General features: G+C 35.1%; 1 protein-coding gene across 8 annotated transcripts; it reads left to right on the forward strand.

Annotated features, from left to right (window-relative positions):
• Nucleotides 1-94: 94 nt before the first annotated feature.
• LOC147401243 (GDP-mannose transporter GONST3-like) lies at nucleotides 95-8719 on the forward strand. 8 transcript variants are annotated; one of them, XM_086442441.1, is made up of 6 exons: nucleotides 126-327; nucleotides 552-676; nucleotides 760-792; nucleotides 2349-2618; nucleotides 6077-7227; nucleotides 7858-8706. In XM_086442441.1, the coding sequence occupies exons 4-6, from the start codon at nucleotides 2591-2593 to the stop codon at nucleotides 7888-7890; spliced, it is 1212 nt and encodes a 403-aa protein (XP_086298567.1). In that variant the 5' UTR covers nucleotides 126-327; nucleotides 552-676; nucleotides 760-792; nucleotides 2349-2590; the 3' UTR covers nucleotides 7891-8706. The 8 variants fall into 8 exon arrangements, 7 of the variants coding, with proteins under 7 accessions (XP_086298567.1, XP_086298568.1, XP_086298571.1 ...); XM_086442442.1 differs by having other exon boundaries at nucleotides 562-676; XM_086442445.1 differs by having other exon boundaries at nucleotides 641-676.
• The last annotated feature ends 3863 nt before the right edge of the window (nucleotides 8720-12582 follow it).

Here is a 12582-nt window from a genome sequence, read left to right on the forward strand (position 1 = left end):
CTCGAGGTCCTGGTATGATTAGGCGAGTTGACTCACTAACTCAGCCACTTCATCAAGTCCAGTCGACTCGATTTGTTCCGGAGATTTGCAATTTTTTTTTCTTCAAAATAAAGGTTATTTGGGTCAAAATATAACAATATTTTGTTTTGGGTCTGTAAACAACACTTGAGTCGTAAAGGAGTCATCTTTTCTCATTTTAAAGATTTTTGTTCCCAAAGAATATTTTCTTCTACCGAAACATCAAAATCGTTTTTCTTCACCAAAATCTTGGAGGACTGAAGCGGATTCGTCTGATTTAGGATGGAAAATGGGTATATGGAATCCAATGTGAGATTCTCTCTCTCTCTCTCTCTCCTTCTTGTTCACTATCAAATCTAAATTAGTTTTTTTTTTTTTTCCTCTAATTTTTAACTTATTTTTAAGATATTTATTATATTTTAATAATTATTTATCTAACTTGGAGTGTTGATTTTTCGAGTTTTGAAACAAGAATATATAGATGTTGCCCACTGAGTCTTCCATTAAAACTCATTTTACCTCGCTTTGTTTAGTTTCTTATAGTTCTTCGGCGCCTGATCCGAAGTTCCAGTCGAACGTCCATCTCTTGAGAAATTAACACATGAGATTCATCTCTTTTCAGAGCACAATCCCACACAGTCTAAACCCAGATCTTCAAGTATTTATTTGAACCCTAAAACCTGTAATTCTTGGTTCTTGAAATCAGTTTTACTTATAACTTGGAAAATTTTACATTTTCAGATCTCTTTGGAGTGTCATTGTTCTTTTGGATGGGTAAGAAACCTTTCTAACTTCTTTTGGATTCGCAAGTAAGCCTGCACAGATAAAATGAGGTCTTTTTTCCATTGTAGATCTTGATAGTTGGCTTTGTTTCTGCAGTGCTTGTGTTTTTTTACTTTACTATGTAAAACTGAAATTCTTTTGTTTAGAAACAAAATGGGACTACTCTTTCTCTCTCTTTAATGGTGATTTTATTTAATGGGTTTCTATGAAAACTGGAAATATATATGTGGGGGGGTTCCGAAATCCGACAAAATGATATTATTCATACATACATTTTTTTGATATAATTCGGAGATTCTTGATTAGAAATAAAAGATAATGCATTAGAGTGCAATTTTTTTTTATCAGTAACAGTGTAATTTATGGTTAATTTTTATATAAATAAAAATCTAAAAGAATTATATAATTACTTCTTGTTTGTACTGGAAAACAAGAAAAACACTATAATTTATCCACATTGAGATGTATATAAAGGAATGTAATCAAAAGCGTTAGGTGACACTTAGTCAATAGGAGTCCTTTAGTGAAGAAGATGCCTCGGAGAAGCTTAGGCTATGCTAAATTGATAACTTATTTCATAAGTATCAGAGAATGGCAATAAAATGTCTGAAGGATTAGTGGAAAACAGTAATAAATTACCCATAAGAAGCCGAAGTAGAATGGAATAGCAAAATAAGAAGGCTAATTGAAATTAAGAAAATAGTTCTAGGACTACTTTTGTGTTTGCAGACACAATTCCTCTGTTTAAACTATAATAAAGAGAGTGAGAGAAGAGTCTTTGCCCATATTTTATTTACCTATCAAAAATGAAAAAAAGAAGAAGAAGAAGATAATTAACTCTTTTTGTGTTGCTCAGACAATCCCTCCTAAAATAGAAAATGAAATAGTTAAGGGCTTAGGGCTTTATAATGGGAATATGGAAGAGAAAGGGGTTGAATATAATTTATTGAAGTTATTTGTACTTAAGGTTAACTTGTATAAAGGAAGAAATTGGTTGAAAACTAATCTATCAGAGCTATTAATGCTAAGCTTACAAGACTTTCTATATTAAGTTGCATGCATCACGTAGGTGAGCACTTTAACGCCTAGTCTTACAGCACCTAGATTCACCTACGTCTTCACTAATTGATTAGCTCCCATCTAGGGTTGGCCTAGGTGTTAGGGGCATTCGCTATGGGAGGTGGTCGCTAGGCGAGGCCTAGGTGAAGTTTTAATAACTATTGATATAAAACTGCTTCCCTCATAGAAATTGAGTGTATATATAGGTGGTTGTCACTTAATTCCACCCAAAACACATGGTGAACCGAGAACTACAAAATCAAACCAACCATGAACAACAGAATTTTATTATTTAGATTTGGGTTGTGAACTGATTGTTTGAACTTGTAGGATCTTGCTATGTACATTTATTAGCTTTCTATTTGTGTTGCGTTGTTATTTTAATGGATGAAATTTCAGAATTATAAAACTGTTAAGGGCATATTTGCAACTTAAATGACACTGAAGTGCATAAAGCTTTTGTTTTATGATGTTTGTGATTCTACCAGTGAACCCTCATCAAGAGATTGGAAGCTTTTGACCTTAAAGTTTAGTATTACCGAAGATTTTAAGATTTAGTCAGGACTATCAACAACTTTGATGAGTATGCAGTACGACAATGTAAGTTGATCCTCTAAGATGGAGACAAAAAGATTTGAATTGAAAAAGAATTCAAAGTTTGTGTGACTTAGTCAAGGGATACCTTCAGTAATCTTTCTCTCGGACGGTTGGGATGGTGCCAAGGCAGTGAATGGATACAAGAAGTGAGACCGTTGAAGGTATGAGACCGTAGATCTTTATATAGATTCAATATGCATTGCTTGGTTTAGGACTAGAATCCTCTCTCTCTCTCTCTCTTTTTTTTTTTTTTCCACTTCTGTTGTTTCTACTGCTCAAGGTTATATTGTTCAACCCACCAGGGGTGTGGCTCAGCAGTAAGACATAGTGACAAGAGTGTGCTCCTCTTGATCGTGAGTTCGAAATTGGGTACCACCTCTTGAATTAATGGTGCATGTGTTGAGTGCATGTGACAGTTGTCTAGTTTTGACGGGTATGACTGGCTCAAGCCCGGTCTGCTATCAACAGGGAAACCACGTTAAAAAAAAAGGGGTTGTATTCTTCCATGCTAGATTAATTTCTTGAGGTTCTTGCTTTTTTATTTTCCTTATTTTATTGTTTGATTTAGGATATGACATACCATGCTTCACAACCAAAGGCTTGTATAAAACTATATCATTTGTAAGACACAATGTAGGTGATTTCATCACTCAAGGAATTGGACATGTGTTCATTTTATTTTTGTATTTTAGGATTGATATACCATGCATCACAGCAAAAAGGCTTGTATGATACAACATCATTTGTAGTTGATACAATGTCAGTGATTTCATCACTAAAGAAATTGGAAGTATGATTATTTGATTCAATTGCAACATATTCTTCTTGTAGGAAGGAAAATCCTCACTAGGTCTAATGTCACCCTTGTTGGCTTGCTTTAACATCACATAACTTTGATATTTATGTAACAAGAGTATTTTCATCAAATATCTTGGATTTGGTCTAGCTTCGATTTTGTACTGTATCCCCCTTCCCTTTTTATGGAGAGTTGTTGCCTACATCTCCTTTTGCCACATGCTTTATAAGTATTCCCCTTCCCTCTTTGGTAGTTCTCTTTTGTGATTTGTAAAATTTCATAGGAAGAGATCCAAACTAAAAACCAGAGGGGATTGAGAAGACCTGCCTATCATGGAATACAAAAAGCTATAACAAGGAAAACCACAAAATAGATCTCTCAACTAGAGTTACAAGGTTATTCTTTCTCATCTAAAAACAAAGTTTTCTAGGAAGAGACCTAGAAACTCTTTTAGAAACTTAAGCAGGAAGAAAAATATGAACTTTAGTAGTGATGATGATGATATCATGAACCATGGAGCCCCTTCCCTTAGAAATAAGGGAATGAGACCAGAGATGGGGTTTTGATGACCATGAGTAAGTGATTAGTTGATCCACCACTTGCTTTGCATAACGGGCAGAATTAAACTACAATTGTTTTGTGGGATAGATGGTCAAACATCATAATTTCGAGAGCGGTTGTCCAAACAAAAAAGGCCACCTTGGTAAGGACTTTGGATTCCCAGACTATGGAAACCGAGAAACTAAGAGAAACTAAGATTCTCTGTCAAATCTTTTCATATATTACTCAATCCTTTTGCAGATCGATTCTTCTCGGGAACCATTATTTGGTCCAATTCAATTCCTTCTAAAGTTTCATTTTTTATGTGGTTGGCTTTTCCTGGTAAAATTCTAACATTAGATAATTTGATTGTTCGGGGGTGGATTACGCCTAACTGTTGTCAGTCGATCATATTTTTATCCATTGTTCCTTTTCTCATAATATTTGGTCATATTTTCTGGGTTTATTTCGTATTCAGTGGGTTTTTCCTTGTAAGTTCTCCTCGTTGGTTGAAGGGTGGGCCAATATTGATTTCTCTCACAAAAAAAGATTCCTTTGGGTTATGCTTCCGTCGGCTATTGCTTGGGGGGTGTGGACCGAGAGAAATAATGGGGTTTTCAAAAGCAAGATGAATAGTGCTCGTGACAGCTACTTGGAGATTTTGGGTTTGTTGTTCCTTTGGGCCAAACAGAATTTAGATTTCAAAGGGACTACTTTTGATGACTTTGTCTTTAGATGGAGTTCTGTTTGTAATCATTGATGCTTTTGCTTTTGCTTTTTCTTTGTGTTGCTTCTCTTTTGTGTAGCTCTTTGTGAGGCTTTCTCGGCCTCTTGTAATCTTTTTCTCCTCTTTTTCAATATATTATACTTATCAAAAAAAAAAAAAGATCACTTGGATGGACAATCATATGATAGGACTTGGCATAGAAAGTGCCATCTATTTCCTCTTCCACATCCAAGATTCCTTATTGGAGTTGCATCTTTGGGTGTCAGAGATGCATCCAATAAGAGCTGCTAAATAATTCACTTTCTAATCATTCAAATTCCTTATGAAACGGAGGTCCTAAGATTCATTTCTATCTCTACCAAAGGATTTTGAATTTACATGTTTTTCTTGGTGGAAATATTAAAAGAGCTGGAAATTGCTCGCATCGAGGAGATTCTCCTCACCAACACTCCTCCCAAAAGTGCACCTTACAAACATTGCCTACTCTGATCCTATGCCTATTCTAAACTCGCCTTGTGCATTTTGGGGTTGTCAAATATGATAATATTACTTGTAATTAGAAATAGTTCCTCCCACCTCGAGAAGACCTAACAGGGTGATGGTTCTTTGGACCAACTCTCAGACAAATTTGTGGTTTTTTAGTAGAGAAATTACCATCACGAGTATCAACTACTGAGGCACTTATTTGAAACATGGGTCACAGCAGACACATCAGACAAACCCATAGTTAAGACCCAGTACTATCTGGAAACCAAGTTAGCTCAGCCAAGACTAAAAAACATTGTGAACAAGCACTACATTTTGTAGGGAAACTCTGGTGTTGTGAAATTTATTTAGCTTAACCGAAACCATGAATTACCTCGGCCAATAATATTGATGGACTAAACGCTGAGGCAAGTTCTTGTAGAAAACTAACCATATATAAGATCCGGTACTAGCTGAAATCCAAGTTGGCTCAGCCAAGACTTACAACATTGTGAACTAGCACTTACATGTTATAGGGAAACTCTGGTGACCGTGCGCTAGAGCTGTTTACATGTTGTGCATCATCAATTATGAAATTTATTTAGCTTAACCAAAACCATGAATTACCTCTGTCAATAATATTGATGGACTAAACTCTGAGGCAAGTTCTTGTTGAAAACTAACCATATACAAGTATATAACTGCTTTAGTTGCAATCCGGTCTTACCATTGTATATAATATTCATACAGGAAGCAAATTCATAAAACACTTCATCATCTCAGTCGTCATGAAGCACAAATGCTTCACTAACTGCCAATGAAATGGTTGTCCTTTTTTTTTTCCCCTCTCCTTTGGAATGAAGTAATTTATCATGGCTATCATGCTGTGATTAGTCTACCCTAGCTAGATAGTTTCTTGGTTAAAAATATTACATGCCTTGGTGTTTTGATGCTCCAAATCCTATTTTGTACAGTGATTTATTAAAAAATCCAGAGTAACATAAAGTTAGTCTAATCTATTCGAAGTTTACTTGTAAAGTAGTCAAGTATTTTCATAAAATGTCGTCTAATATATTTTACCCACACAACAGGAACTTTTCACACCTCACAGATGTCGAATGATGAGGAGAATCCCAAATGCGGCAGTGAGGTACAAATAAGCTCGGTGGTTGCCCCTTTGTCGTCCAGTGAAATCAAACCAACCTTGTATGATTGTTTACTTCAGCAGGCATCAATATATGGTATAGCTACTGGTTACTGCATCTCAGCATCTTTGCTCTCAATCATCAACAAATGGGCAGTCATGAAATTCCCTTACCCTGGGGCTTTGACTGCCTTGCAGTACTTCACAAGTGCTGCTGGGGTTCTTCTCTGTGGGCGGCTCAAGCTCGTGGAGCATGACACACTTGATCCACGAACCATGTGGCGCTTCCTACCTGCAGCTTTGATATTTTACATTTCCCTCTTTACAAACAGTGAGCTACTGTTGCATGCAAATGTTGATACATTTATTGTCTTCCGGTCTGTGGTACCCATTTTTGTTGCAATTGGGGAGGCCCTTTACTTGCACCAGCCATGGCCTTCAATAAGAACATGGGTCTCGCTTGTGACCATTTTTGGCGGAAGTGTACTTTATGTCCTAACAGATTACCAATTCACAATGACCGCCTATAGTTGGGCCCTTGCATACCTGATCAGTATGTCAGTGGACTTTGTTTATATAAAGCATGTGGTCATGACGATTGGGCTCAACACGTGGGGTCTTGTTCTCTACAACAATCTCGAGGCCCTCTTCTTGTTCCCATTGGAGTTGCTTATAATGGGGGAGTTGAAGAAGATAAAACATGAGATATCAGATGAGTCGGATTGGTATTCATTTGGAGTTGTACTTCCGGTGGGTTTGTCATGCTTGTTTGGTTTAGCCATCTCTTTTTTCGGGTTCTCTTGTCGCAAGGCAATATCGGCTACAGGGTTTACAGTGTTGGGTATAGTGAACAAGCTATTGACAGTCGTGATCAATCTGATTATTTGGGATAAGCATTCTACGGTGATGGGGACAGTGGGGTTGTTGATCTGTATGGGTGGTGGGGTTATGTATCAGCAGTCCACGAGTAACAAGTCTAAGACCGTCAAAGAGGAAGCGAAAGCACAAGGAAGTGAGGAGGAACAACTAAAGCTTCTTGAAATGAAGACGAACCAAGAAAGCAACAACACTGAAAGGGAGGTTGTCGACTCTGTAGAGGTGAAATGAGGGAAGTTGCCCTTCTTTTTCTTTTCTATATTTTCAAATTCATCTGAATCTCGAAAGTGATTATTACTTTATTTTTTTCGTGGGTTCTTCTAAAGATTTCTTTAGTCCATCCGAACAAGGGGATGGATGGTGGAGACAAATAACTGTTCTTGCCTTATGGATTTCGCTTGGGTGTAATGAATGGGTTATATGCTGGTTGGGATTAGTAACAAAGGAATCAATGAGAACTCAAATGAAGATTTTTTTTTTTTTTTTTAATCCTCAAAAACTTTGCCAAATAATTTAGGGTGAAGACAATGGAGTTGAGGTTGTTGGGTGTGTTATGACTCCATGACCCAAAATAAGGAAAAATGCATTTTTTTAATCGCTATTAACCAGCAAAGGATGAGGAAATATGAGTTATAGCTATTTGATTAATTACATTTCTTTAACCCTAGAAAGTGATTTTCTCATCTAGTATGAATTATGATGAAAAAACAGGGAGTTTTATAGGGAGAAGTTCAATTGTTTAATTTCTCAATAACTTAAAAAAAACAAGCTACGTTGTATGTGTACTTGTAAATTTTAGATTCTACAGAGGATGGTCATCTTGTGACAACCAGGGAGTTTTTTGTTTTGTAGATTGCAGGGCTGAATTTTAAATTATATGATTGAGCTGGACCTATGTGAATGTAGGCATCGTTGTTGAATCACGTAAATCTTGGTGTTTTTTAATTTGTTTCTTGTTTTTCTTTGTAATGGTGTTGAACATGTATCTCCAAATTCACTACAAAGTTGGCTTTCCAATGCATGGCCAAACAGATATAGATCAAGAGAGATCTACAACTTAGGCAAGAGCAAGTTCAGAGAGAGATGAACTATCCATCCTAAGGATTTGGTCTTGTTTGTGCCTGCCGAGATGTATAGACAACGTTAAAGCTGTATTTATCTCGATATGTTGGGAAGGGAAAATGAGGGCTGGCAAGAGCCCATATCCACGTAGCTCTCAAGCTCATACCTGTTAAAAGAAGAATTAACTGAGTTTTGTATAGGAAATAAGTTTGGCCATCCAATTTAATGAAAATTAGCCAGATGGCTGATGCTGGTGATATGAGGAGCTGTGGGAGAGGAGTTGGTTGAAAAGGAGGAGGAAGCTATACTTAAGAGGATCAAGTAAGAGATGGAGGTAAATCATAGAGCTCTGATAGAGTAATTTTTTTTCTCACAACTCAACAACCGATTGACATATGGCGCGGATGACGCAAGCAATAGAGAGAAAAATTCTCTCTCCCACCCTCACATCTTCTGCTCACGACTTTTAATTTTAAGATTTCAATTTTTGAAAAGGGTCATATGAGGCTCACATGGATTATCATATTGGAAATCTAACACCACAGCCTTTTAGATTTCATTAAAAAATCATGGTTAGAAAAAAAAATTATAAAACAAAGTTTTTTCGAGTTTGATTCAAGGTGTTGAAAATAGATGGCTCCCGAGCACCAAAATTAAAAATTAAAATTCAACGGGGAAAAATAACTATTTTTAATTTTTAATTTTTTTTTAAAATTTTGCAATTCATGGAATTTCATCATCTACAATACCGTGGTATTGGATCACGTTTTTAAATGCGACAAGGTGATTTAATCAAGAAATTTCATTTTTTTACCCATGGGCAAGAGAGAAATTTTCTTTCTTATTGCTTTCATTAGTGCAATATGTCAAATGGGTTGCTCACAGCTGTGTGAGCAAAAATTCACTCGCTCTTACATCATAAAAAAATTTTGAATTGTGGAAAACTCACCTTGTCCTGGTGAGATGAGAGCTAATGAATGATTGAAAAGAAGTTTTACAAGGTATCTTTCTACATATGTATATATATCCCAAATTCATGGTCTATATGATATAGAATACACACATACAAATGTATATCTGTACAAATTCTAATATGTAGGATTAAATGAGAATATTAGATGATGATTATCTAAATCTAGAATTAATATGGAAATACCAAGATGAAGGATTTGATTTTGAAAGTATAGTAGATAGTATAGATACGTGGGCTTCAAAACTTTTGGGGAGGTTTTAGCTTATCTATGTAGGTTTAAGAGTCGTCATTATTCAATTAAAGTGTGAATGGACACTATAAAAATGTTTTTTAAAATCTATCTTTCTTGGATTGTAGTGACTCACATATTCAAAAGATAAAGAGGGAAATGTCTATTTAGAAAACTAAGGTAATAAGGTTTGGTTGAGAGACATGAAAGGTGTTACGTACCTTGTCCCTCCCATCCTAAGATAGTTACCAATAGTTGACCAAATGGTGATGTTAGAAAACTCTTTTTAAGCTTTTGAAAATAAATGGAGTTATAGAGAAAATTAGAAAGCAAAAGAACTATAGTCTAGTTTTAGGAAATGAAAGATTTAAACTAATTAACAAGCTAAATCAGAAAATGTTGCTTGTTGAAATTTTTTGTAAGTTTAGGATTTTGGTGAAAATTCACATGAGTTTCACCTTATTAGATTTCAAGGCTTTTTTAGAAGGTTATGTATTCATTTGGGAGCATCTTTTTGTTGGTTTAACTTTTAGGATATGTCTATAAGTTAAACACCATCAAAGAAAGACTAGAGACCTTACGCATAAGTTGTGTCCTCTTTGGGATTGCTTTATGTTAACTTAGAGAGTTTGGTGTAGATCTAGGTAGATTCCCACCTTTGACCCTTAGTCATTTTAGAGAAGCACATTGTGATGTGTGTGCATATGGTGTATGCATGCATCTAATGAACTTCAAAAAAGAAGATTACATCTAAGGAGGGATTACTCTTTAGTTCTTAAGCCATTATGAAAGAAATAAAGAAAATGTCTATTTTATGAATTTAAATTTGCAAGGAATAAAAGAAAGTAAAAAACATATATACTAAGAATTTAAAGCTTGTAAAAAAAAAGTAAATAAATAAAAAACAATTACTCTAACACTCTTATAAATCTATTTGGGGGCTTATGGGGGGAGATTACCTTTAAGAGGTTTTACTCTCTACCCCAAGCCTCAAGCTAAAGAAGATGAAAATTTACATTGCTAAAAATAAGGAGAACTTAAAAGTAAATCTGCTTGAATATAAAGAGGGGAATATGGAGAAGATGGAGGTTTAGAGGGGGAATTACATAGAAAAATCAAAAAATTACAACTAAACCCCACCTTGATTTTTTTTTTTCTTTTTCTTTATTTTTCTTGCTCTTGATTAAAGTTTTTTGAGTGTTTGAGAAAAAATTTGGATCTAGTTTTGGTAGGCTATAGGGTTTTGAGAAGAGAAAATGATAAAATTTTATATCACTTGAGTTTTTCCCCTTTAACTTGGATGAGTTTCCTATTTATATGATTTTGGGAGATCCTTGGGGATAAACTTGTCTTAAATCCTAAAGTTATCAGTATTCTCAACAAAACCTCAATGAAAGATATCAAATACCCCCCATTAAAGAGTCATTGATTGTCATTTACAATCCTATGAGTCTAAACAATCATAATGATCAAATGATATAATTGTAAAAAAATAAAAAGTTTTAGATTTTATTGGGAGGATTAAAAAGGTCCTAAGGCATTGGCTTTAGGTCAAATCCTAGAATATTAAATTGGATGACTTGTAATTAGGTAATAGGATTTTTAACATTCTAGACTTTTAGTTGAGCTAGCTCTCTAACAACCTAGGGTTTAGAGAGGTTTTGCTTACAAGTTTTAGAGAATTTTATATGTTGGGCAAAATTATCACAAAACCTCTTGAATTGAGTCTAATTTCATTGAATGTCATGAAATTTTCTTGAATTAAAACTAAGGACGATGAGCACAAGAGTAAAACACATTTATTTAGGCTATACATGACGAGGTTAGGGTGGTAGTAGCATTCATGTGGGGACTAATACTTGATCAAGGATCTTTGTTAGAAGAATTGACTAATTACAAGAAGACCAAAGTGGTGGGATTATTAGAGAGTTAAAGAAAGGGTAAAAGAGTTACAAGAAATAATTTATTGAGGAAAAAGTTATTAAGGAGAAGGTTTAAAATGTAATTTCCCTTAAAAAAAATTCGAGTACACATGGGCTTGTAACTGACCAACATAATTGGCCTTGGGTGAGCCAAGGCCAGAAAAAATTTATGCCTGGCAACCCCCATACTAGGCAAAATATCTTTTTGGCCATGGGTCACCCTTGGCCAAACAAAAAAAATACTTTGGCCATAGGTGAGGTACGCCCAAGCTAAAATATGGCCTGACCATACCCACAATTAGGCTTGGAATCTGAACTTAAAATGACCCCTTGGGCCCTATGGCTATTTGAAAGTTAGGTTTTAAAGCTTTCTTGAAATACCTTGGGTCAAGCTCATTTTAGGAAGATTTTTGGTACTCTCGAGCTCGATTTAGGCTAAAATGGAATGTCTATAGATGGCATGTGCAAATGCACATGAGTTTTCCTAATGTTAGAATCTTGTAATTGTGGAATCCTCACAGCGCTTACAACATCCAAGATTGACCAATCACATAAGCCCTTGTAGACTTGAGAAATTTATCGAGTGAACCTCAAATGATATATTGGTTTGGAGTTGTCACCATTCTTTTTTATAAAATGGTGGGAATGATCACCCGATTAATTATTTTAAAAAGTTCATTTTTTTAAGCAATTAGTGACTTCGATGTTTGGATAAGGAAACTAATCTACCTAGAGATCTTGGTAAGTGATTCAGTTAGAAGTTGGAAAAAGTGTTAGGCACCCCTCCCTCCTTCTCCACCTTAGATGGTAACCTTATAAACATGGCCATTTTGATGAAAGGAAAATAAAAAAAAGTAAAATTTAAGAAAAAACCTTTTATTTATGTCCTTAAATGAATGGACTTTAATTTTGGTTCATATCATGGGGGTCTCCCTCATTGAGAAAAGGAGGCATAATTATATTTTTGACACTAAGAAAAAAAAACCTAAAAGAGGAGGGGAAAGAAAGAAGAGGGTGCAAGGATAAGGGGGGTTACGTTATCCTTACTATACCCTACCTTGAAGCTTGATTTACTTTTTTGGATCTTCAATGAAGGAGCTTTGATTTCTTCGGACTTGTTTGTAAATATGGGAGTTGAGTAATGGATAGTGTAAGGATAAGAGATTTATGAAGATGAAGAGATATGTGAGAAAATTGAGGTGAGTAGAGATTTTAGGTTAAGAGGGAGGGTTGAGAGTATGCTTTTTTTTTTTTGGATTTGTGAGACTATGGGGTTTATATAAAGTTAGAGGATGATTTTTGGGGATAAAAGAGTCCAACTCAAAAAATAAATGGAAATATCATTTTTTTATTTTATTTCTCTTTTGAAATTTTCAATTGTATGAGCATAG

Source organism: Akebia trifoliata, chromosome 5 (assembly GCF_017979445.1).
Source record: "Akebia trifoliata isolate Shusen 1 chromosome 5, ASM1797944v1, whole genome shotgun sequence".
NCBI classification, from domain to species: Eukaryota; Viridiplantae; Streptophyta; class Magnoliopsida; order Ranunculales; family Lardizabalaceae; genus Akebia; species Akebia trifoliata.

Excerpts from the sequence above, each read along its gene's own strand:
- LOC147401243 (XM_086442441.1), top strand. The coding sequence starts at position 2,591 with ATGGATACAAGAAGTGAGACCGTTGAAG. Across the intron at positions 2,619-6,076 it reads AAGAAGTGAGACCGTTGAAG|GAACTTTTCACACCTCACAG; the intron begins GTATGAGACCGT and ends CCCACACAACAG. Across the intron at positions 7,228-7,857 it reads AGGTTGTCGACTCTGTAGAG|ATTGCAGGGCTGAATTTTAA; the intron begins GTGAAATGAGGG and ends TTTGTTTTGTAG.